Source organism: Myotis myotis, unplaced genomic scaffold (assembly GCF_014108235.1).
Source record: "Myotis myotis isolate mMyoMyo1 unplaced genomic scaffold, mMyoMyo1.p scaffold_m19_p_1, whole genome shotgun sequence".
In the NCBI taxonomy this organism is placed as follows: Eukaryota; Metazoa; Chordata; class Mammalia; order Chiroptera; family Vespertilionidae; genus Myotis; species Myotis myotis.
Genome location: NW_023416313.1, coordinates 159,040,537 through 159,063,414, shown reverse-complemented (window position 1 = coordinate 159,063,414; position 22,878 = coordinate 159,040,537). Strand labels below are relative to the sequence as shown.

Sequence of the window (22,878 nt, the reverse complement as noted above, 5' to 3'; positions counted from 1 at the left end):
TTTTAAAGAACAATCCCATTTGCCATTGTAACAAAAAAAGTAAAATACTTAGGAATAAACTTAACCAAGGAGGTAAAAGACCAGTACGCGGGAAAATTACCGAACGCTGAAAAAAGAGATAGAAGGAAGATATAAACAAGTGGAAGAATAGGCCATGTTCATCTATTGGTAGAATTTACATAATTAAAAAGTCCATACAGTGGGGCCTTGACTTACGAGTTTAATTCGTTCCGTGACGGAGCTCGTAACTCAAATTACTCATATGTCAAATCAGTTTTCACCATTACAATGACACGTGATGCTGGGCTGATGTTGTGGCGTTCACTGTGACGTCCGCTGCGCCCACTAGTGGGGTATCTGAAGCTGGCTCGTAACCCGAATTTTAGCTCGCAACTCAAAGCAAAAAATCGGCCCAGAGACGGCTCGTATCTCGAAAAACTCGTTAGTCGGGACACTCGTAAGTCAAGGCCCCACTGTACTGGCCATGGAGTGGTTTGATGAAGCATCCATAAGCCTATGAGACAGATGTATTCTGTGAGTCAGATGCTGCCAGACTCCTGTTACATAGGATGGTAGTTGGAGGCCTCAGGATCCTTCAGTGGGAGATTCCACTCCCCGATTCATTCCCTGTAGATAAGCTGTCAAAATCTTGCCTGCTCTAAGTTCCTTTTTTTGTAACCTCCTTGCTTTCCACTTCCTTCTGTTTGCACATTCTAAGAATGGTTATAAATGTGAGCAACAGAGGACCTTGTAGTTTCCTTTCACATACTGGTAGTTATTAACACCATAGCCACATTAATTTACTTTGGACACATCTAGACACTCTATCATAAGCCAAGTTACTTCTACTGATGGTTGGCTAATGTCTTTCCACACGTTCTTTCAGGAGTAACTAGCTTTGGAAATTGAGGTTGTAGGGGCGAGGAAGAGTTGCATCTCAGTCTACTGATAATCCCTCAAAGGTCACTTCCTTTTATTTATTTTAAATTTATTTTTTCAGAGAGGAAGGGAGAGATAAAAACATCAATGATGAGAGAGAACTATCAATTGGCTGCCTCCTGCACACCCCCTACTGGGGATTGAGCCTGCAACCCAGGCATGTGCCCTTGACCAGAATCGAACCTGGGACCCTTCAGTCCACAGGCCAAAGCTCTATCCACAGAGCCCAACCGGCCAGTGCCTCACTTCCTTTTAAAAAGTGTTTCTGACACACACCTCCCAAGACCACTCGCGCCTTTATGTACTCTGGCTACACTTCTGTTCTATCCTCTATAACTATTTGCTGTTATTTGTAAAGTTGTCTGCCCTATGATGTACCCTCTTACACTAAGCCAGCAGTTCTCAACCTGTGGGTCACGACCCCTTTAGGGGTCGAATGACCCTTTCACAGGGGTCACCTAAGACCATCGGAAAACATATATAATTACATATTGTTTTTGTGATTAATCACTATGCTTTAATTATGTTCAATTTGTAACAATGAAAATACATCCTGAATATCAGATATTTACATGATGATTCATAACAGTAGCAAAATTACAGTTATGAAGTAGCAACGAAAATAATTTTATGGTTGGGGGTCACCACAACATGAGGAACTGTATTAAAGGGTCGCAGCATTAGGAAGGTTGAGAACCACTGCACTAAGCTGTGAAGACCTCCGGGACCCATACCGAGTCTATCTGCCTTGAATTCCCGCTTAACACAGTGCTTAGAACACAGCAGGAATTTGGCTATTGACTAAATGAATGAGGAAAAGTGTCATCACATGAATGGGACAAGGGTCTCCTGTAAGGGACGAAGTCTCCTCCTACCCCTTTAAAGCTCCAAAGTGCTCTAACTTGGGTAGCGAAGGGCTGACAATTTTGAAAAACACCTGCCCAGGCAATTGCTGAAGAGGTGAACTTGCTCAGGGAACCACGCCAAGTCAAAGGCCTTGGAAACCGGGCTTCCTCGTCCCAGCAGGGGATGCGGGAGGACGCCGCCCGCGCGGCTGGAACAGCAGGAATAGGCGCAATCAGTCAAGTCCGGAGAAAGCGGGAGCCGGGGTACGCGGCTCCGCCGTTTCCCGGCAACAGGCTCGTCCCCCCCCCCCCCCCCCCCCCGCTTCCTTGCACTCAGCTCCTCACTTCCTTATCCACGCGACCTATCCACGCACAGAACATCGCCAGGTCGGCGGTGGTTGGAGGGTTTCCTGGATCCGTCACTCGGAGGCTCCGCCCCCCATTTCTTCCGGCTGCCGGCCACGGAGCGGAGCGGAGGGTTTGCGGGCTGCCCGGCAGGCAGTTGCGGTAGGTGGGGCGGGGCGGGGCGGGGGGCCCAGCATTTTGTATCCGCGGTGCCGGCCCCATCCTGGAACGCCGCGGGGAGGCCTCGGAGCCTGACTCATCCCGCCCAGCCCGTCCTGGAGGCCGGAGGGACGGAGGCCCGTCTGGACACCCAAGTTCCCTGCGCTGTCCGGGACTTCCTAGGAGCGGAGGGGGACCGGGCTCCGGGGCGAGGCAATGTTTGGTGTGGGTGCGTTTGCCAGCGGTTCTCAACCTGTGGGTCGCGACCCCTTTGGCGGTCGAACGATCCTTTCACAGGGGTCGCCTAAGACCATCCTGCATATCAGATATTTACATTATGATTCATAACAGTAGCAACATTACAGTTATGAAGTAGCAACGAAAATAATTTTATGGTTGAGTCACAACATGAGGAACTGTATTTAAAGGGCCAGAAGGTTGAGAACCACTGGGGGTGGAGGTTCATTGCTCCCCCTGGCATTAGTTCATTCAGGGCTGCCGAGACGTACCTGTCCCGTTTACTTCTGAGCCCTTGCGCTGGTTGGGCTCTCCTAGAATTGGAATTAGTCAAACCTTTCTGTTGGCAGCCTTCCTAGTCTCAAAGGCCCATCCTGTAAGACTAGATAGTTATGAAAGCCTCCAGGACCTACCTCTGCTAGGGCCACTTTCAGTATATTCCCAATCAGGCAGAATGATATCTGGTAAAAATATGGATTTTGGAGCGGCACCAGTCTGGTTTCCAATCCAGTATTCACCATATATCAGTAATTACCCTTCTGGTCCTTAGATCCTACAGATTCTTCATCTGCACAATGATGAAAATGTCTATTAGTGTTTCTACTGAAATAACACAAGCTCAACTTCTACCTCTAATGAGCAAATGGGCCTTTGCATATGACAGAGCTCTCTGAGAGACACTTTTCACCAAGCAGCACTTTTATTATCCTTGTGCATATGGAACTGTGCAAGCCCTTAGTGCCTTATTGAAAACGGAATTTAATTAGCTGAGGACAGAATTGTTGAATCTGGGAGCTTTTTGGAGAAAAGTGCAAGCTGATTGTCTTCACTGGAAATGTCATGAAATGTGCACGCCACCTGTGGGATGCGTGTGTGTGTGTGTGTGTGTGTGTGTGTGTGTGTGTGTTTTAAAACATACCAAAGTAAAATTTGCCATTTTAACCATTTGTAGATATATAGTTCAGTGGCTTTCACATTGTTATGCAACTATCACCACCACCGATCTCTAGAACTTCCCAAACTGGAACTCTGTACCCATTAAACAATAACTTCCATTCCCCCATTCCAAAAACCCCTGGCAACCACTGTTCAGTTTTCTGTCTCTATGAATTTGACTGCACTAGGCACCTTACATAAGTGGCATCATCCAATATTTATCCTTTTGTATCTGGCTTGTAGAAATTCCATTTTTTAAATATATTTTATTGATTTTTTTACAGAGAGGAAGGGAGAGAGATAGTTAGAAACATCAAAGAGAGAGAAACATCAATCAGCTGCCTCCTGCACACCCCCCACTGGGGATGTGCCTGCAACCAAGATACATACCCTTGACAGGAATTGAACCTGGGACCCGTCAGTCTGCAGGCTGACATTTATCCAGCTAGGGCAGTGGTCGGCAAACTCACTAGTCAACAGAGCCAAATATCAACAGTACAACGATTGAAATTTCTTTTGAGAGCCAAATTTTTTAAACTTAAAACTATATAGGTAGGTACATTGTTATTAACTTAATTAGGGTACTCATAAGGCTTAGGAAGAACCACACTCAAGGGGCCAAAGAGCCGCATGTGGCTCGCGAGCCGCAGTTTGCCAACCACGGGTAGGGCGTAGAAATTCCAGTTTTGAAGACAGACTTCATTGTGAAAACAACTTGAGTGCAGAGCCAAAAGAGGAACCCAATTACCTTTTTGTCATCTTTTTATCTCTAACACAGAAACCTAATAGAAGACAATTTAAGTTTTGTTAAAGTTCTTAAAAGCCTATTACCTTCAATGGGTAAACATATATCTGAATACCACATACTTACGCTGTATCCTTAACGCCAGTCCTTGCTCACTTGAGCTTCTGTTTTTTCAGCTCAAATTCCAAATGAAAATGTTTGAAAGCATTGACTCTACAGCTACAAAATCTGGCCCGGATCTTTGGGCTGAAATCTGTTCCTGTTTGCCAAATCCTGACCAAGACGATGGTGCCAAAAATGCCTTCTCAGACTCCTTTATGGATTCTTATCCTGCAAGCACAGGCCAGAGAGAGACCCCGGACTTTGCTACTGAGCCAGCTATAAAGCCTTGGGCTCCCTTGCAGGATTCAGAAGTGTATTTAGCATCTTTAGGTAAGTGAGATGGCTTTTTAAAAAAAATCATAAACTGATGGTTTTAAAGATTCTTGTTGAAGTTCCTTTACATTAAACCTGGTTTTCTGGTCTTTTTTTAAATTCTCACCCAAGGATATTTTTTTCCATTGATTTTTAGAGAGAGTGGAAGGAAGGGAGAGATCAGGAGAGAGACATTGAGATGAGAGACACATCAATTGGTTGCCTCCCACACAGGCTCCAGCTGGGCCTGGGGCTCCAACCTGAGACCCAGGTATATGCCCTTGACTGGGAATCCAGTTGAAACCCTTCAGTGCACAGGCAGACAGTCTAACCATTGAGCCACATCAGCCAGGGTGGTTTTCTGTTCTTAAAAAAATTTTTTTTTGTCCTCACCACATGTATCTGTCAGGTGTAAGTAGTATAGGGGTTGTTTCAGGCTGGTTGTGGGAAGGACCCCATTTTCCTTGTACATAGGGATTAAAATGATCTTTGCAATCTCTTACCTCTGTTATATCTAAATTCTGCTTTATGCCCTAGCTGGTTTGGCTCAGTGGATAGAACATCGGCCTGGGGACTGAAGGGTCCCAGATTCAATTCCAGTCAAGGGCACATACCCAGTTGCGGGCTTGATCCCCAGTAAGGGGGCATGCAGGAGGCAGCCTATTGATCTCTCATCATCCATGTTTCTCTTTCTCCCTCTTCCTTCATCTTTGAAATCAATAAAAAAAATATATTAAAAAATATTCTGCTTTATTTCTTGCCTACTATTGGTGGCTCATATATTCAAATAACTCAAAAATATCAAATCTTATGCTATCCTAAAAGAAAAGGTCATGGCCTAGAGCTACATGTGGATTTATGATGCTACAGTTTGAAAAACTGTTACAGTAGATAGATTGATTGTTGGAATGGGAGCATATTGACATAAAATTCATTCTGCCTCTTGTTAGCTATTTTATTTTTTTAATATTTCCTGAACACATCTTCACAGTCCTGTCTTATGGCCTTCAGTGTAAGTATTTAGAAATATACAAGAAATATACAAGAAAGAGATTCAGATTGTTCCAGGCTAGGGGAAAGAAATATCAGTGGAGGGCAGTAATTGCCATGCTTTAAAATTGTAGTATATTTTTATTATTAAACATTCATGAGACCCATCTACATGTCACAAAACCAAACCTAGGAATAATTGTTTAAGGAAGGAAAGGCAATTCAGGAAGAAGAAGCTTTTAAGAAAGGATAGAAAGAACAGAGTAGAGTTTACATAATTGCTGAGAAATATCTTGGAAAAACAAAAGGAATTTTGATAACTGTGTACTGGAGGAAAAGATATGAGAAAAACAGGTGGGGTGATGGATAATGAGAAAGATGAGGGTGTAATGTGAGATTCTCAGGAAGCCACCAAAGAGGCTATGACCATGGCTGAGGAGGTTGGCAGTTGTGTTTTGTGGTAGTCAGAACATCTGTTTAATGATGATAAGGAGAAGAACCAACATTCTGAGAAAACTAAAAACCAGATCCTTTGGCTTGTTGGTGCTCTGTGCCCAAGGGTTATAAGAAACTTTCATGGGTTACGGACATGGTGGCTGTTAGGATGGGAAAGCTGACAATTATACCTGCAAGTCTGATGTCTGCATTTATATGTGCGCATGCAGCCAGAGAAGAGGGATCCAAAAAGGAGCTAGTGAAACCACCTCTCCAGTCTAAGTATGTTGAAGAGCAGCCTGGTAATTTACAAGTGGGCTTTGGCTTCATCCACACTGCAGCTGGTCCTTATACTGGCTGGTGCAAGGGTGTTTATGTCCTTGTGGAAAATGAGATAATGGATACAGTACAATTTGGAAAAGAGGCATATGTTTATCTTGAATCCACCACGGAATTTTCTTCTGAAAACTGGACTAATTAGTTTCAGGATTGGCAGGCTTGGTTTCAGCAAGAAAAGGTTCTAGATTTAAGAAAATTAGTTCTCCACTGGGACGGACCACTTTAGGAGCAACTGTTTATCAGTTCAGTCCGTAACAATTGCAAAGGTAACTAGAAAAAAAGGCATATGGTACAAGCTAGAAAATTTGTGAAGCAGGTAAATCATTATGGAAAACAAACAAACAAAAACACCAAAAAAGAATCACTTCCTGAACCTAAAGAAAAAACAAAGCTAGGAAGCTCTACTGAAATAGAAATACCTGTAAAAACAACTCACGACTTGAAACATTCCGTTTCTTTGCCAACAGAACTCAGCTCTGAAACAAAGACCAAATCAGAATTCACCTCAGGTGCTACACAGTTCATGCCTGACATGGATCATGGGTCACAAGCAGTCCCCTCTAGAAGGTGTAGATATGTACAGCAGCAGAAGCTGAACTAGTCTAATAGAGAACTACGGATGTGTGAAGTTCCAAATAATGACGGAAAAGATCATGTAATAAGTAACTGTGACACATAGAGTACAACTTAAAGCAAGTTTATCCTTTACATCTTCTAATGGATAGTTTGGCCAATCACATAAATGTTTAAAACACACACAGCAAATATAATTCAAATACTATTAAGTGATTAGTGAAGAGGCAGTAGTATTAGGATGCATTTGATGACTTTCAAGGGTGTTTATAAAAACAGCAAACAATAGAGTGACTATGTGAACATTTATGAGACTAAAATTTGAAGAAACATGTATGTGTATATATAAATACTTATACATATACACAGGTATATGTGCTTTAGCTTTTTGTAATTAATGTCAGCTAAATTAGAATGGTGTATGGAAGGATGTGTTTTTTATTTCCCAGAGCTGGAATAAAATACCCATATTTTATGACAAAATAAAAGAAGCTTTCATGGGTTCAGTGATAATTTTGATTGGTTCAGAAAGTTAAAATTCCCTTGATATTTTCTAAAATCAGATAAGATGATGATTAAAATTTCCTTCTCTGAGGAAAATAAGAACCATTTCTGGCTCCTATGGCAGAGTTTGGGAGACAATGGCAGGCAGGTTTGGAGTATGTAATGGCACCTGCCTCTGCCTGCCCAACTTAGGTCACACCTGATCATGGACTCAGCACACTCAGAGAGGGGAAGACCTTTTCCAGCCCAAAAGAGCACCTTCCACCTTGACAGCCAAGGACAGACAATATAAAGATTGTTTTTTTGTTTTGTTTTTTTTAATGTATTTTATTGATTTTTTACAGAGAGGAAGGGAGAGGGATAGAGAGTTAGAAACATCGATGAAGAGAAACATCGATCAGTTGCCTCCCGCACACCACCTACTGGGGATGTGCCCGCAACCAAGGTACATGCCCTTGACTAGAATCGAACCTGGGACCTTTCAGTCCTCAGGCCGACGCTCTATCCACTGAGCCAAACCAGTTAGGGCTATAAAGATTGTTTTTATTGCCAAATAAACTGTATCAAAGATAATTCACTAAGATCACCAATTAAACCTTAGTCAGTTCAACATGAGATATACATAATTCTTTTCATATCCTCAAGGAGAAAAAATTTCCTCAAATATTTTACAGGTGTTCTACATGGGTGAGCGCTTGGAGGTAACTTGCATCAACAGAAGGTACTTATTGTTTTAATCAGTGGATGCTAGCTGATGTGGCTTATCTATAATAATAAAAGGGTAATATGCTAATTAGACCATATGTCCTTCTGGACGTCATTCTGGATGTCCTTCCTGACGAAGCCGGGGCTGGAGGGAAGCCAGCCCAGGTTCTGGGTGCCTGCCTATGGCCGGAGGAGGGAAGCCTGGGTCCCAGGTGCCGGAGGGAAGCTGGTGCTGGCAGCCGGGGGAAGGAAGGCCTATTCTTGCATGAATTTTCATGCATTGGGCCTCTAGTTTAGAAATGAACACAGGATTGTAAATCATAAAGTTTCCATTGGTTCTGGGCTTGATGTTCACCATCACCAAAAGCTATCATTTACCCATTTATTATAGTTGAAGGCAAGACTAAACAAAGGCAGAAGGTACATGGTGATACCCTCTCTTGTATTCTTCAAAAGGGGATATCTATTCTCAACAGTTCCACTTAAAATGCAAATAAGAGTAATTAAACATCTATCATCAGGAAGCCATATGGACCACTCTCAAAGAGATTACAAGATGTTTGTTTTTATTAGGCTCCAACATCCAGGCCCGAAGTTGAGCAACTTTAAAAAATGTTGGGAGATTCCTTCTCTTTAATCAAGAATTTAATCACACATAGAAATCTTACGAGTCTCTTATTGAGTTCTTATCAAGTCAATTTTAATGTCTAATGAACCATTGGATCTCTCATCATTTTCTCTAAGTCTTTCTCATGAGGTTTGGCAACCACTTTATGTCACTGTAACAAAAAGAAAAACCATTTACTCCTCAGAGAGACTGTTTTCAAGGAGTTAAAAAAAGATGATAGTATACACATGTCAAGCCAGGGAAAACAAGCATTCCTTAGAGAGATACCTGCTGGGCTTCTGTGACTTCAAAGAAAACATGCCATCAATTTATTATGAGAACGTATGGCTTTTCCCTTTTCTGGGGTTAAACATTTATTTGGTGCAATGTAGAGTGAAAACATTGTACAGGAAAAGGAAAATTGTACATTTCTCTTTAGCTGCCCTCCTTAAAAAATTAGGTATTTTTTTTTTTTTTGTAGAGAGTGTGGATGTACTCATCAGTCAGAGAATTTTTGAAGTTGGCATTTGCAGTTAAAATTTAGTTTCATTTCATATCACCTTCCTTGTTAAGCTCCATTTCTTCTCTCTTTAGAGAATAAACTGAGAAGAATCAAAGGTTTAAATCAGGAAGTGACTTCTAAGGACATGCTTCGAACCCTGGCCCAAGCCAAGAAGGAATGCTGGGATCGGTTTCTCCAGGAAAAGTTAGCATCAGAGTTCTTCGTGGATGGACTTGATTCTGATGAGAGGTAATTGATTCCCAGGCCAGTTCTAGGTGACAGTCTGTTTTACTGTGGGCATTTCTTTTTCTCTAAAGAATTCAGGGAGAGTGGCATCTGAGTTGAGATATTAGTTGGTATCAACATCAGCGTTTCTGAGTTAAAATCATCCTTTGTCAATTTGCTCTATTTACTCTTAGTACAGCAGCAGATTTTTGAGAAAGGGTATTTTTGCCAAAAGGCAAATACTCCAGCCACATCTTGATCACAGATTGGATGTAGTTGAGTATGAACCATTGCCCCTTTTTTAAAAAAATTTTTTTACCCTCACCCTAGGATATATTTTTTATTGATTCTCGGAGAGAGAGGAAGGAAGAGAGAGAGAAACAATCAGTTGCCTCCCATACATACCCCAACTAGGAATTAAACCCGCACCCTAGGTATGTGCCCTGATCTGGCATCAAACCCGCAACCTTTTTGGTGTAGAGGATGATGCTCCAACCAACTGAGCCACCTGGCCAGGGCCATTGTCTGCATTTTTAAGTGCATGTACATAAAGCACTTGAGAAAGTAGTAATCAGTCAACAACTGGAAATATGTCTTCTTACCTCCGAATCTCTGTTGCCTTACAGAGTTTCTGTCATTTTGTAGCCTCTCAAATGTGTGTAGACTAAATGAATGATTTTCTTAAGCATCTACTGAGTGAAGGCACTGTGCCTGGTGTCCTGGTGGAGGGGAGATGTAAGGAAGTTTAACACCCTCTTCTTTTGTCCTTGTAACTAGTTGGGGAGAGATGACACATAGGTATAAAGACGTACCTAATAATATGAGGCAGCATGAGAGAAGAGCCGGGTGAGAAGAAGCGACAGAACATGCTTTAGGAGTTGGGCTCTGGTGTTTGTGCCAAGGGAGGAGGCAGGATGTGAACAGTACCTGCAGGTGGGCCCGATGCAGAAAGGGGAGAGAGCATTCTGCCACAAGGCAGGGAATGCGTGACACCGGGAAAATGGCTCTGCCACTCAGTGGTGGTATGTTCTTCGGTGAGTAAGCTGTGTGTGCCTCAGTTTCCTCCTCTGTGAAGCACAGGAAACCTCATAAGGTTATGGTGAAGGTTTAATGAGTTATTCTTCCTAACAGAATCTTATTTATTTATTTATTTTTAAAGACTAGTTTATTGATTTTTAGAGAAAGAGGGAAAGAGAGGGAGAGAGAAGCATCGATGGATGTGAGAGCACAGTATGGATCAGCTGCATCCTGCACGCCCCCTTACTGTGATTGAGCCCACTCCTGGGGCATGTGCCCTTGACCAGGAATTGAACCAGCAGCCTTTGGTACATGGGACGACGTCCAACCAATGGAGCCACACCGGCCAGGGCACTAACAGAATTTTAAAGTTCAGTAACAACTTAGTCAAAATAAGATCAGTGAGAGGAATAACAACCTCAATTTTAACAGAAGGTCCTGAGGGGAATATGACTTAATCTAAGTTTACAACATATCTTTAACATTGATTTTGAGAATCCCATTGTGTCAGATGAAGATATTGCTGCTGAAATTGTGGGCAATATGTGATAAAAACTCCATACGTTTTATTTTTTAATTTGCAAAGTAGCTTCACTTACATTATCTTAAATACCAAATCAGCATTCCCCGAGATCCTTCAGAAATCGGTGTGGCATCCAAGGTCAGGCCAGCTACCTTTTCAGGTTCAGAAAAATAATACAAATTTTGCTCTTTTCTGTATTTAAAGGCTCAATCCAATTGAGCTTTAAACTGCCCCAAATACAAAAGACTTGAAAATACACAGATTCCTGACTCACTAATAATTTGGTGTTTTCTCTCCCCTTGAATATTTCCTTCCTTTCCAGCTCTAAGAAGAAAAGATAAAACTTTCTCCTGCCAAATCTCAACTAAGAATTCTTTTTCTTTGAAATCAGATCAGCACCAAGGCTTGTTAACATTTCTGTGTATTTATCAATAGCTGAAATAATGTAGTTTTCCCTTCTCTATAGAAATAATTGAGCCCGGCTGGCATGGCTCAGTGGTTGAGGGTTGACCAGGAGGTCACGGTTCGATTCCTGGTCAAGGCACATGCCTGGTTTGCGGGCTTAATCCCCAATAGGGGGGCGTGCAGGAGGTGACCAATCAATGGTTCTCTTGCATTATTGATGTTTCTAGCGCTCTCTTCCTCTCCCTTCCTCTCCCTTCCTCTCTGAAATCAATAAAAATATATTTTAAAAAAGAAATAATTGAAATAATTCTATGAAAAGTGTGGTAGGTGAAGATTAAATGCCTGTGCAGCATCTGAGTCCCCTGAGCTGGGCTGTTGCTCCCCCAAGCCTACATCGGTGGGAAAGCTTATATCGTTCAGAGCACAGTATATATGCATTTGTTTTCAAACTTCAAAGTTTGTTTTAAACAGAGGCCATTTTGTAGGGGATTGTGTGGTTCTTCACCTACATGATGGCCAGGAAGGCCACCCTCTTCATGCTTTTGGCAAGGGAGTCATGGCCGAGCAATCCAACTGTGCACAACACGAATCCCCATCCCTGACAGGTGTCTTAAATCTGCTGGTTATGGCTTTATTTTTTGGCTTAAGACTTTGTGCTGTTGAAGAGCATAGAATGTGGTTAACATTATTTCTGGTCATTTATATTTTACTGTGAATGTCTGATGGCTGTAGAGTGAGAATCCTGTGTACTTAAGGAAGGTGGGGGGGAGACCACTCCTCCCTTCCCCACAGATCCAGACCAAAAAGGGCCTTCTGGCTTGGTGGCCGTTCCTTTATGGGGACATTGCTGTTCAAGTGTTTCCATCTTGGGGATTTGTTGTAGGGTGGACTAAACAATCAAAAAGCACACAAACAAGCAGAATTGCTCTCAGTGCAACCAAGCATCATTGATTCTCAGACTGTCTCAGGTCTGACATTCCAAGACGCTCAGGTTTTTGCCTCACTAATAATTTGGTATTTATTTGAATGTTTTCTCCTCTTGACAGTTTCTCTCCTCTTTTGAGGGGAAACAAAAAGACAGGACTGAGGCATTAGCTCTCCAGCTGTTCTCATCAAGCCTCAGAGGCTCTGCATTCCAAGGGGTTCCCGATGCTACTTACAGCCAAAGGGCCCACCAGGGGGTAAATTATGCCTGGGAGCTGCCAGGATGCACAGCTGTCAGAGGAGTATCGTCTTCTCCCCACGTTAGCAGTGAAAAACAATTGTAGGAAGAAATTGGTTGTGGGTGGGAAGGCAGTGCTTGAGTAACTGAGATAACCATTAAGTAATTAACCATCCAGGTCTGATGCAGTCACCCTTTTCTCTTGCTTTTTTCTAGCACCTTGGAACATTTCAAGAGGTGGCTCCAGCCAGATAAGGTGGCCATCAGTACAGAGGAGGTCCAGTATCTGATTCCTCCAGAGTCACAGGTGGAGAAGCCAGTGGCTGGGGACGAGCCAGCGGCAGCGGAACAATAAATTACAAGTAGACAGACAGACACAGATAGACAGGTACACACACACACACACACACACGCTTGTGTGGAGCAGCTGTTTTGAGTCCAGAGCGAACAGTGGGGAGCTCAGTGGCAGTATCAGCAAGGAGAAAACTGGAGGGGCAAAGCCCAACCTTCCACTCCACAAAGCAAACAGCTGTGGGTACCCGAGGACTTGCTTGGGGCTGGAATGTGTGTCTGTCTTGGATGAAGTGACTGACCCAGCGCACGCTACATCAAAATACCAGTTTCCTGTATGTCTCAGTCTGTGAGACATACAGCTTGCTTGAGCTGTGGTGGTGCAAGTGAGAAGTCTACTGAGAATCTAGTGAAGGACCCAGATGTAAATGTATTTGGAGCAGCTGATGCCCTTGTGTATTATGTTTAAGTTAAGTGAGCCATATTTATCCTTGCCTCTTCTGGATTTTCCTACCTGTGTCCCAAGCATTCCCTGGGTAACTTGTCAGGGGTGAGTGGGGCCAAGGAAAGTGAAGTCTTCCTCCTTAAATCCAAGCCCCATTTGGGGCTTCTGTAAGTCCATAATAAATGTGAGGACTTTAGCAAAAGAGCCTGTGCTTTTCCTTTGATTTGTTCCTTGTGGGGCAAATGGACAAAAGAAATGTGAAAAGGTGGGTGTTTTTCTGTGTGTGTGTGTGTGTGTGTGTATGTGTGCGTGTGTGTGTGTGCGTGTGCGTGTGCGTGTGTGCGTGTGTGTGTTTAAATTTCACTAGTGGTTTCTCCCCTAACTTCCTCCTGCACTTATAAAGGGCTAAGTTCCAAATTAGACTTGCAAATATGGTTTTGGTATTTGATACCACTGCTTGAATGGTTCCCTGCTTGCTACTTGTAGCAGCTTTTTTGGATGAGCCTGTGCTTCCCTCCTTATTTATGGTGCTGTTGTTCAGATGGTGGTGTCCATATAAAACTTTTCTCATCAGAACAGCTGTATGTGTGGTGCAATTGACCTGATTCCTCCCTGAGAGATGCTCCCAGGCAGTGGGGAGGTAAAAACAAAAGCATGCCAATGCAGATGAGCTGGTAACTTTTGTCAGCCTTCTGTTCTTAACATGTGCCCTCTGACAAGCCAAACCTCAGTGCTCTGAGGGGTACATTTCTGAGGCCACGGCTCGATGGAGCTTCTTCCTGGGTAACAGGTTCCTAGTCCCTAATGATGAGCAGGGTGGCCATATACATCTTCAGAGAACATTTGTTTTTTTTTAAATTGAAGTTATTGAGGTGACATTGGTTCACAAAACCATACAGGTTTCAAGTATACAACTCAACAAAACATTATCTGCACACTGCATCGTGCACCTATCACCCAAAGTAAAGTCTCTTTCCATCCCCATTTATCCCCCCTTTGCCCACCTCCACTTACCCTCTATCCCCTTTCCCCTCTGGCTATCAGCACACTGTTGTCTCTGTGTGTGTGTGTACACATACATACATACTAGAGACCCAGTGCACGACTTCATGCACCAGTGGGGTCCCACAGCCCGGCCTGTGGGATTGGGCTGAAACTGGCTTTCCAACATCCCCCAAGGGGCACTGGATATGCGAGAGGGTGCAGGCCAGGTCGAGGGACCCCATTGGTGCACGATCAGGGCCAGGGAGGGACGCAGGAGGTTGGCCAGCCAGGGAGGGACCACAGGAGGTTTCCAGGGCGTGTCCTGCCTGTCTCAGTCCCGATCCGCTGGACCCCAGCAGCAAGCTAACCTACCGGTTGGAGCATCTGCTCCCTGGTGGTCAGTGCACGTCATAGCAACTGGTCGACTGTCTGCCCCCTGATGGTCAGTGCACATCATAGCCAGCGGTTCAGCCCTCTAGCAAATCCAGTGCCCCTCAGGGGATGTCGGAGAGCCGGTTTCGGCCCGATCCTGCAGGCCTTAGCATATCATTAGCATATTACGCTTTGATTGGTTGAACAGACGACCAGATGACCAGACACTTAGCATATTAGGCTTTTATTATATAGGATATTTGCTTAATCCCTTCACCTTTTTTCATCCAGCCCCCCAATCCACCTTCCCTCTGACAATTGTCAGCCTGTTCGATGTATCCATGCCTCTGTTTCTATTTTGTGAAGGACCCAATTTATTTTGTTCATTAGAGTCCACATATAAGTGAGATCATATGTTATTTGTCTTTCTCTGACTGGCTTATTTCACTTAGCATAAAAATCTCCAGGTCCATCCCTGGTGTCACAAAAGGCAAAATTTCCTTCTTTTATAAGCCTGAGTAGTAGTCCACTGTATAAATATACCAAAATATACCATTATTTACTCATCTATTCATGGACACTTGAGTTGTTTCCAGATCTTAGCTATCTAATCTAATAAAAGACAAACATGCAAATTGACCATACCTTCGCTATGCCTTAAGCCATACCCACCAGCCAATCTGAGCGACTATATGCAAATTAACCCAACCAAGATGGCGGCCGGCAGCCACGGAGCTGGAGCAAGCAGGAGGCTTGGTTGCCCCACTGATGGAGGAAGCCAAGCTTCCCGCCTGTCGTGGCCGGCTCTGAGCTCCACTGAAGGCAACAAAGTTTCAATTATAGAAGGTAAATAAATCCCAGAATAAAAAAGAAAAAGAAAAAAAGGAGAGACTGGGAGCTTCCGTCACCAGGGGGGTTTGGCCAGCCTAAAAATGGCCCTCAGCCCCTCAACCAGACTGGCCAGGCACCCAGTGGGGACCCCCCCAACCCTAAAGGGGGTGTCGCCAGCCTGAAAACAGCCATCAGCCCCTCACCCAGGCTGGCCAAACCTCCATGGGGTGAGGGTCACCACTGGGAGGGAGGCTTGACCAGCCTGCAAACAGCCATCAGCCCCTCAACCAGGCTGGCCAGGCACCCCAGTGGGGACCCCCACCCGGAAGGGGGTGTGATCAGCCTGCAAACACCCATCAGCCCCTCACCCAGGCTGGCCAGGCACCCCAGCAGGACCCCCCACCCTGATCTGGGACACCCTTCAGAGCAAACCAGCCAGCCCCCACCCGTGCACCAGGCCTCTATCCTATATAATAAAAGGGTAATATGCAAACTGACCCTAACAGCAGAAAGACTGGGAATGACTGGTCACTATGACACACACTGACCACCAGGGGGCAGATGCTCAATGCAGGAGCTGCCCCCTGGTGGTCAGTGTGCTCCCACAGGGGGAGCTCTGCTCAGCCACAAGCCAGGCTGATGGCTGCCAGTACAGTGGTGGTGGTGGGAGCCTCTCCTGCCTCCTCAGCAGCACTAAGGATGTCAGACTGCAGCTTAGGCCTACTTCCTGCTGGCAAGTGGACATCCCCCCAGGGCTCCTGGGCTGCCAGAGGGATGTCTGATTGCCAGCTTAGGCCCACTCCCCAGAGGAGCGGGCCTAAACCGGCAGGTGGTCATCCCCCGAGAGGTCCCAGACTGGGAGAGGGCACAGGCCGGGCTGAAGGGACCCCCCCCCCCAAGTACATAAATTTTTGTGCACCGGGCCTCTAGTTGTAAATAATGCTTCAATGAACATAGGGGTGCATATATTCTTTCAAATGAGTGTTTTTGTTGTTTTTGGATATATTCCCAGAAATGGGATTGCTGGGTCAAAAGTCAGTTCCATTTTTAATTTTTTGAGGAAACTCCATACTGTTTTCCACACAAGCTGCACCTGTCTGCATTCCCACCAGCAGTGTACTAGGGTTCCCTTTTCTCCACATCCTCTCCAGCACTTGCTGTTTGTTGATTTATTGATAACAGACATTCTGATTGGCATGAGATAATATCTCATTGTGATTTTAATTTGCATTTCTCTGATGATTAGTGACACTGAGCATTTTTTCATATGTCTAATGGCCATCTCTACTAGTATGTCCTCTTTGGAGAAGTGTCTATTCAGGTTCTTTGCCCATTTTTAAATTGCATTTTCTTTGTGTTGAGTTTATAAGTTCTTTTTTTTGGTATAAGTTATTTTTATGTTTTAGAAATTAACCCCTTATCAGATATGTCATTAGCAAAAATGTTCCCCCATTCCATAGTTTACCTTTTCATTTTGTTGATTTTTTTTTTTTGCTATACAAAAGCTTTTTAGTTTGATGTAATCCCACTTGTTTATTTCCTCCTTTTTTTCCTTGCTCAAGGAGATACATCAGCAAAAATATTGCTATAAGAAATCTCTGAAATTTTACTGCCTATTGCTTATTTCTAAATCAAGTATTTGCCTTGTTTGAAAGGATGGTAACCACCCAAGTAATTCCGTATCCTCTAATTATATGAATAGTTCTGTTTAATTTCCAGATATATTTTCCCTTTTTATCTTTAAAAAAATATATTTTTATTGATTTCAGAGAGGAAGGGAAAGGGAGAGAGAGATAGAAGCATCAATGATGATAGAGAATCATTGATCAGCTGCTTCCTGCACACCCCTCACTGGGGATTGAGCTCATAACCTGGGCATGTGCCCTGATCAGAATCAAAACGTGACCTCCTGGTTCACAGGTTGACACTCACCCACTGAGCCACACCAGTCAGGCTCATTTTTTATTTATCAATTACAGTTGATATACATTATTAAATTAGTTTCAGGTGTACACTCCAATGATTAAACATTACATACATTACTAAGTGATCATCCCAATAAATCTCACACCCATCTGATACCATACATAGTTATTAGAATATTATTGACTGCTAGAGGCCTGGTGCATGGATTCGTGCACTGGTGGGGTTCCTTGGCCTGGCCTGTGCCCTCTCGCAATCCAGGACCCCCTCAGGGGATGTCAGACTGTCTGTTTCAGCTCAATCCCTGCAGGCCAGCCGAGGGACCCCACCAGTGCACGAGTCTGTGCACTGGGCCTCTAGTATGCATATGAGATCCTTGGTTAATCTCTTCCTGTCCTTCCCCACTCCCTTCCCTCTGAGATTCATCAGTCTGTTCCATGTTTCCAAGCCTGTGCGCTGAGCTTCTGCCCCCTGGTGGTCAGTGCGTGTCATAGCTACCAGTCAAACGGTTGCTTAGGCTTTTATATATATAGATATTTCCTATGTTGTACTTTACATCCCCATGACTATTCTGTAACAATCAATTTGTACTTCTTCTTTTTTTAAAAATATATTTTATTGATTTTTTTACAGAGAGGAAGGGAGAGGGATAGAGAGTTAGAAACATCCATGAGAGAGAAACATCCATCAGCTGCCTCCTGCACACCCTCTACTGGGGATGTGCCCACAACCAAGGTACATGCCCTTGACCGGAATTGAACCTGGGGCTCTTCAGTCCACAGGCCGAAGCTCTAATCAGTGATGGTGAACCTTTTGAGCTTGGCGTGTCAGCATTTTGAAAAACCCTAACTTAACTCTGGTGCCATGTCACATATAGAAATTTTTTGATGTTTGCAACCATAGTAAAACATTTATATTTTTGATATTTATTTTATATATTTCAATGCCATTTAACAAAGAAAAATCAACCAAAAAAATGAGTTTGCGTGTCACCTCTGACACGCGTGTCATAGGTTCGCTATCACTGCTCTAGCCACTGAGCCAAACTGGTCAGGGCAATTTGTACTTCTTATTCCCAACCCATCTGACAACCATCAAAATGTTCTTTGTATCTATGAGTTTGTTTCTGTTCTGCTTGTTTGTTTATTTTGTTTTTTAGATTCCTCAAGGAATCACCAGGATGGGGCCAGGTTGTGTGAGCCAGGTTGATGGAGTCTCAAATATGGTGCCCACCTGCCAGCTCTGTGGGTAAGGGCTCAGAAAAGGAACAATGGCCTCTGCCAGTGCTTCTGTCTGGGAGAAAGCTGCCCCAGGCTCTTGCTTGATGCAGGACAATTCAGTTCCTGTATGTCCCTGGTGCCTTTTGAGCCACTATGCCAGCATTGGGGCTCAAAGCAAGTGAGTCCAATTAAGTCCATGTGTGGGCCCTTTAAGAGGAATTGCCTCGGATTCCATCAGCCCTCCATCTCCCTCACCCTTAATCCCTGGTTTTTACAGACAGAAGTTATGGGGGCTTCTCTTTCTGACACAGGAATCTGGGGCTGGGGGGCCTGGTGTGGAGCTGGGACTCCTCAGGGGAGACCTTGGCAGCAGAGCTATCCCTCCCAATTTTTATCCCCTACACGTGGGTGTGGGACTAGCCCCTTCTGCAACTCTCCCCTCCTACTACTAATCTTGCTGTGTCTTCTTTAATTCCCTAGTTGTAGGACTTCCATTCAACCAGATTTCAGACGGTTCTGAATGATGGTTATTCTGTAGTTTAGTTGTAGTTTTGATGTGGTTGTGGGAGGAGGTGAGAACAGTGTGTACCTATGCCACCATCTTGGCCAGAGTCCAAAAGACTAAGATTTTTCTTCTCCTGGCATGATAAACAACTAAGGAAAAAAAGCAATAAAGTCTCAAAACATTCTCCCAAAGAGTAGCTGATCATAAGATGGATAGGGAATATTTCTGTACCAGAAAGTAGTGTTTCTATAATTCAGGCAAAAATCTAGCTTTGCCTTTTCTCTACCTCCCTCCCATTTTCTCTTTAGGAAACAGAAATTTTAGTATGAGAAGGTGGGGAGTTGATTTAAAAGAACCAAAAAGAGATTGTAGGACTGAAAGGCTTTTAGCCCCACATGAAAACCTGGATGAGGTATGAGGAGAAGCTCCCAGATCTCTGCTTACCTTCTTGCTTCACTCTTTAATAAAGACAGATTTCCACAGAAGGGAGTCCAATATGTTGTAACTATGGTTTCTTAATTGCTTTAGAGGTGACAATTTAAGTGATGGCTCTAAAAGAAGGTGAAACTATTTACCAAAAATAAATTTGATATTAGTTCCCAAAGCTAACTTATTAATATAGATTTACCTTTGTCTATTTAAGTGGCACTAAATTTGAAACCAAGAGTCTTGGGTGCTATCTTTATCTGCCTGTGGCTTACTGTGTGGTCATAAATAAGTCAAGACCTCTTTGTGTTCCAGTTCCCTTTCAGAAATTGGACCAACCATAGGAAAAATGGTATTGGCCAAAAATACTGATCTGTTTCCTTTGACCCTGGAAACTCCCAAAGAACTCCAGTAGGACTTCCTCAAACCAGTAAAATTTATGACTTGAGAGAGCCTTTTTTATCACACCAAACTTTCTTCCTTCCTCATGTCCTTAGTGAAACAGAAAGTTAGAGCAAATGGAGCAATAAATATCGCTAAACCTTAGAGCCAGGGAAGGACAATTACCAACAAGGGCAAAGCAGTAATAACTTGGTATATCCAGAGAAGGTTGGGTTGGAGCCAAGGAGATAAGCTAAGTGACTGCTACTGTTCTCTTCCGGCACATGCACTCATCACCCAGGGCTTGGCAAGATTAGTGCTGGAACAGCACAGGCTTGCATCCAGTACCTGCTCCAGAAATAGGCTCTAGATATAAGCACAGCAAGTAAACAAATACCCTATCAGTTGTTGCTGAGGTGTCCTTCTCAGGCAGGCCTGCCCATAGGACTATTGCTGAAAGAGGAAGACAGCCTGGAGCTACTCCCTGGCCCTGTCTTGGAATGAGTCCTTAAGGCTGAGAATAGCTCCAGTCACCTGAGACAGTAGGAATTTTCCTGAAAATTCCAAACTGTTCCAATCAGCTCTGGCCCTACTTCAGTTACAAGATTCAAGCCAGGCTTGGCTGGTGTGGCTCAATGGTTGAGTGTTGACCCAGGAAACAAGAGGTCAATGGATCAATTCCTGGTTAGGGCACATGCCTGAGTCTCGGGCTTATCCCCCAGTAGGGGGCATGCAGGAGGCAGCCAATCCATGATGTTTCTCTCATTGATGTTTCTATGTCTCTATCACGCTCCCTTTCTCTCTCTCTAAAAATCAATAAAAACATATATATTTTTAAAAGATTAAAGACAGGACACTGCCATAACAATCTTAGGTTTGTGAGAGGGCTGTTTACTTGAACCCAGAAAGGGATTATTGAAGGCACAGATTCATTCATCTAACCAGTATTTGTTGAGCCCCTGCCATGCTTCAGGCACTGTGCATGGTGGGGAATAAAACAAGACCAGGCTCAGTGGTGGTGGAAGTGGGAGCAGAGCTGGCGTCTTGGAAAGCGCTGAAGAATCTGCTGGAATTGGAACTTGGACCTCTCTGTCCCTGTCCTCCCTTGAGTCTCCTACTTGGTGAGAGCCCTGGTGACACGCCCGGCTCAGAGCCCCCAGTGGAGCAGTCAGGTTTGAAGGATGACCTCTAGGAAGAAAGCGTTGCTGAAGGTTATCATCCTGGAAGATTCTGGAGTTGGTAAGGGATCACTCATGAACCAGTGTGTGAAGAAGAAATTCAGTAGTCAGAAATTCAGAAATTCAAAGCCACAAAAGGAACAGACTTTCTGACAAAGGAGGTGATGGTGGGTGACAGACTAGTTACCATACAGATCAGGACCTGCAGGACAGGAATGGTTCCAGTCTCATGGTGTGGCCTTTTCTAGAGGTGCAGACTGCTGTGTTCTGGTATTTGATGTGACTGCCCCCAACACATTCAAAACCCCTGACAGTTGGAGAGATGAGTTTCTCATCCAGGTCAGTCCTTGGGACCCTGAAAACTTTCCTTTCGTGGTGTTGGGAAATACGATTGACCTTGAAAGCAGACAAATGGCCACAAAACAAGCACAGGCCTGGTGCTGCAGCAAAAACAACAGCCGCTACCTCAAGACCAGAGCCAAGGAGGCCATCAGCGTGGAGCAGGCATTCCAGACGATCGCACGGAATGCACTTAATAGGGAACAGAGATGGAGCCTTACTATGAATTTTCTGAACCCACCAAACTGGACAAGAATGTCCAGGCCAAAGCCTCAGCGGAAAGCTACCGCTGCTGAATGGGCAGTGAGAGGAGAGCACAGAGCCCTTCACAAACCAAGAACACACTTGGGACTTCCAACACAAACCCCCTCTCCTCTTTCAAACAAAACATAAAGTGATCTCTCATATCCAGCTGCCAAAAGAAACAGTGCCAGACACACTCAGCCCTCCATACAACACACACACACACAGATCTGACACAAGCAGACAGACTCCAGCAGCCCAGGCCTGTGATGGCTCCATCAGGCCCACCCACTGCATCAGCCCTCATGTGGCAACAGGATGGACCAGCTGTAGAAATTGTTCTGGTGTAGAGTCAGCATCAGAAGCTTATTCCTTTTGTCCACCAGGGAGAGAGAACTGTTTACAGTTAATCTGTGCCTAATTAGTTATCTGATTTTTTTAATGGTCTTGTGATCTTTTTACCCCATCACTCCCTCCTCTTGTGAAGGCCATCCCTTGGAAAGGCTGGTGCCCTGTCCTTCACTACAGGCTCATACCCAGTATGATCAGACTGGATTTTGTATGCATCTGTTGATGCTTGTTACTTTTTTTTTTTTTAAATAACAGCATAATTCTTTTTTTAAAATATATTTTTTTATTGATTTTTTACAGAAAGGAAGGGAGAGGGATAGTTAGAGACATCAATGAGAGAGAAACATCGATCAGCTGCCTCCTGCACACCTCCTACTGGGGATGTGCCCGCAACCAAGATACATGCCCGAACCTGGGACCCTTCAATCCGCAGGCCGATGCTCTATCCACTGAGCCAAACCAGTTAGGGCAGTGGTTCTCAACCTTGGCTGCACATTAGAATCACCTGGGAATCTTGTTAAAATCCTGATTTCTAGGCCTCATCATTAGTAACAAAGAAACAGAATTTCCGGAGGATGAGGCCCAGAAATCAGGATTTTAACAAGATTCCCAGGTGATTCTAATGTGCAGGTTGAGAGCCACTGGATTAGGGCAATGCTTGTTACTTTTAACTAATCAGACCTTTTTACAGTATTTATTATATAGAACTTCTTAGAAAAGAATTTTATAGTACATGTTAATATATGCAACCAATTAAAATGTATAAATTAGTGTAAAGATAA

The 22,878-nt window shown here is 44.0% G+C and overlaps 1 protein-coding gene and 2 pseudogenes across 2 annotated transcripts; all 3 read left to right on the top strand.

The window, feature by feature from the left end:
- The first annotated feature begins 2,166 nt into the window (after positions 1 to 2,166).
- Positions 2,167 to 19,731, top strand: CCDC32 (coiled-coil domain containing 32). Of its 2 annotated transcripts, none has more exons than XM_036297380.1 (4): positions 2,167 to 2,291; positions 4,383 to 4,638; positions 9,368 to 9,524; positions 12,824 to 13,919. In XM_036297380.1, exons 2-4 carry the CDS (start codon positions 4,395 to 4,397, stop codon positions 12,960 to 12,962), a joined length of 540 nt encoding a protein of 179 aa, XP_036153273.1. In that variant the 5' UTR covers positions 2,167 to 2,291; positions 4,383 to 4,394; the 3' UTR covers positions 12,963 to 13,919. The 2 variants fall into 2 exon arrangements, with proteins under 2 accessions (XP_036153273.1, XP_036153264.1); XM_036297371.1 differs by lacking the exon at positions 12,824 to 13,919 and adding an exon at positions 18,613 to 19,731 and having other exon boundaries at positions 2,192 to 2,291.
- On the top strand, positions 5,311 to 9,505 carry LOC118649882 (annotated as a pseudogene).
- Positions 19,732 to 21,163: 1,432 nt separating the features above from the next.
- Positions 21,164 to 21,798, top strand: LOC118664479 (annotated as a pseudogene).
- Positions 21,799 to 22,878: the final 1,080 nt, after the last annotated feature.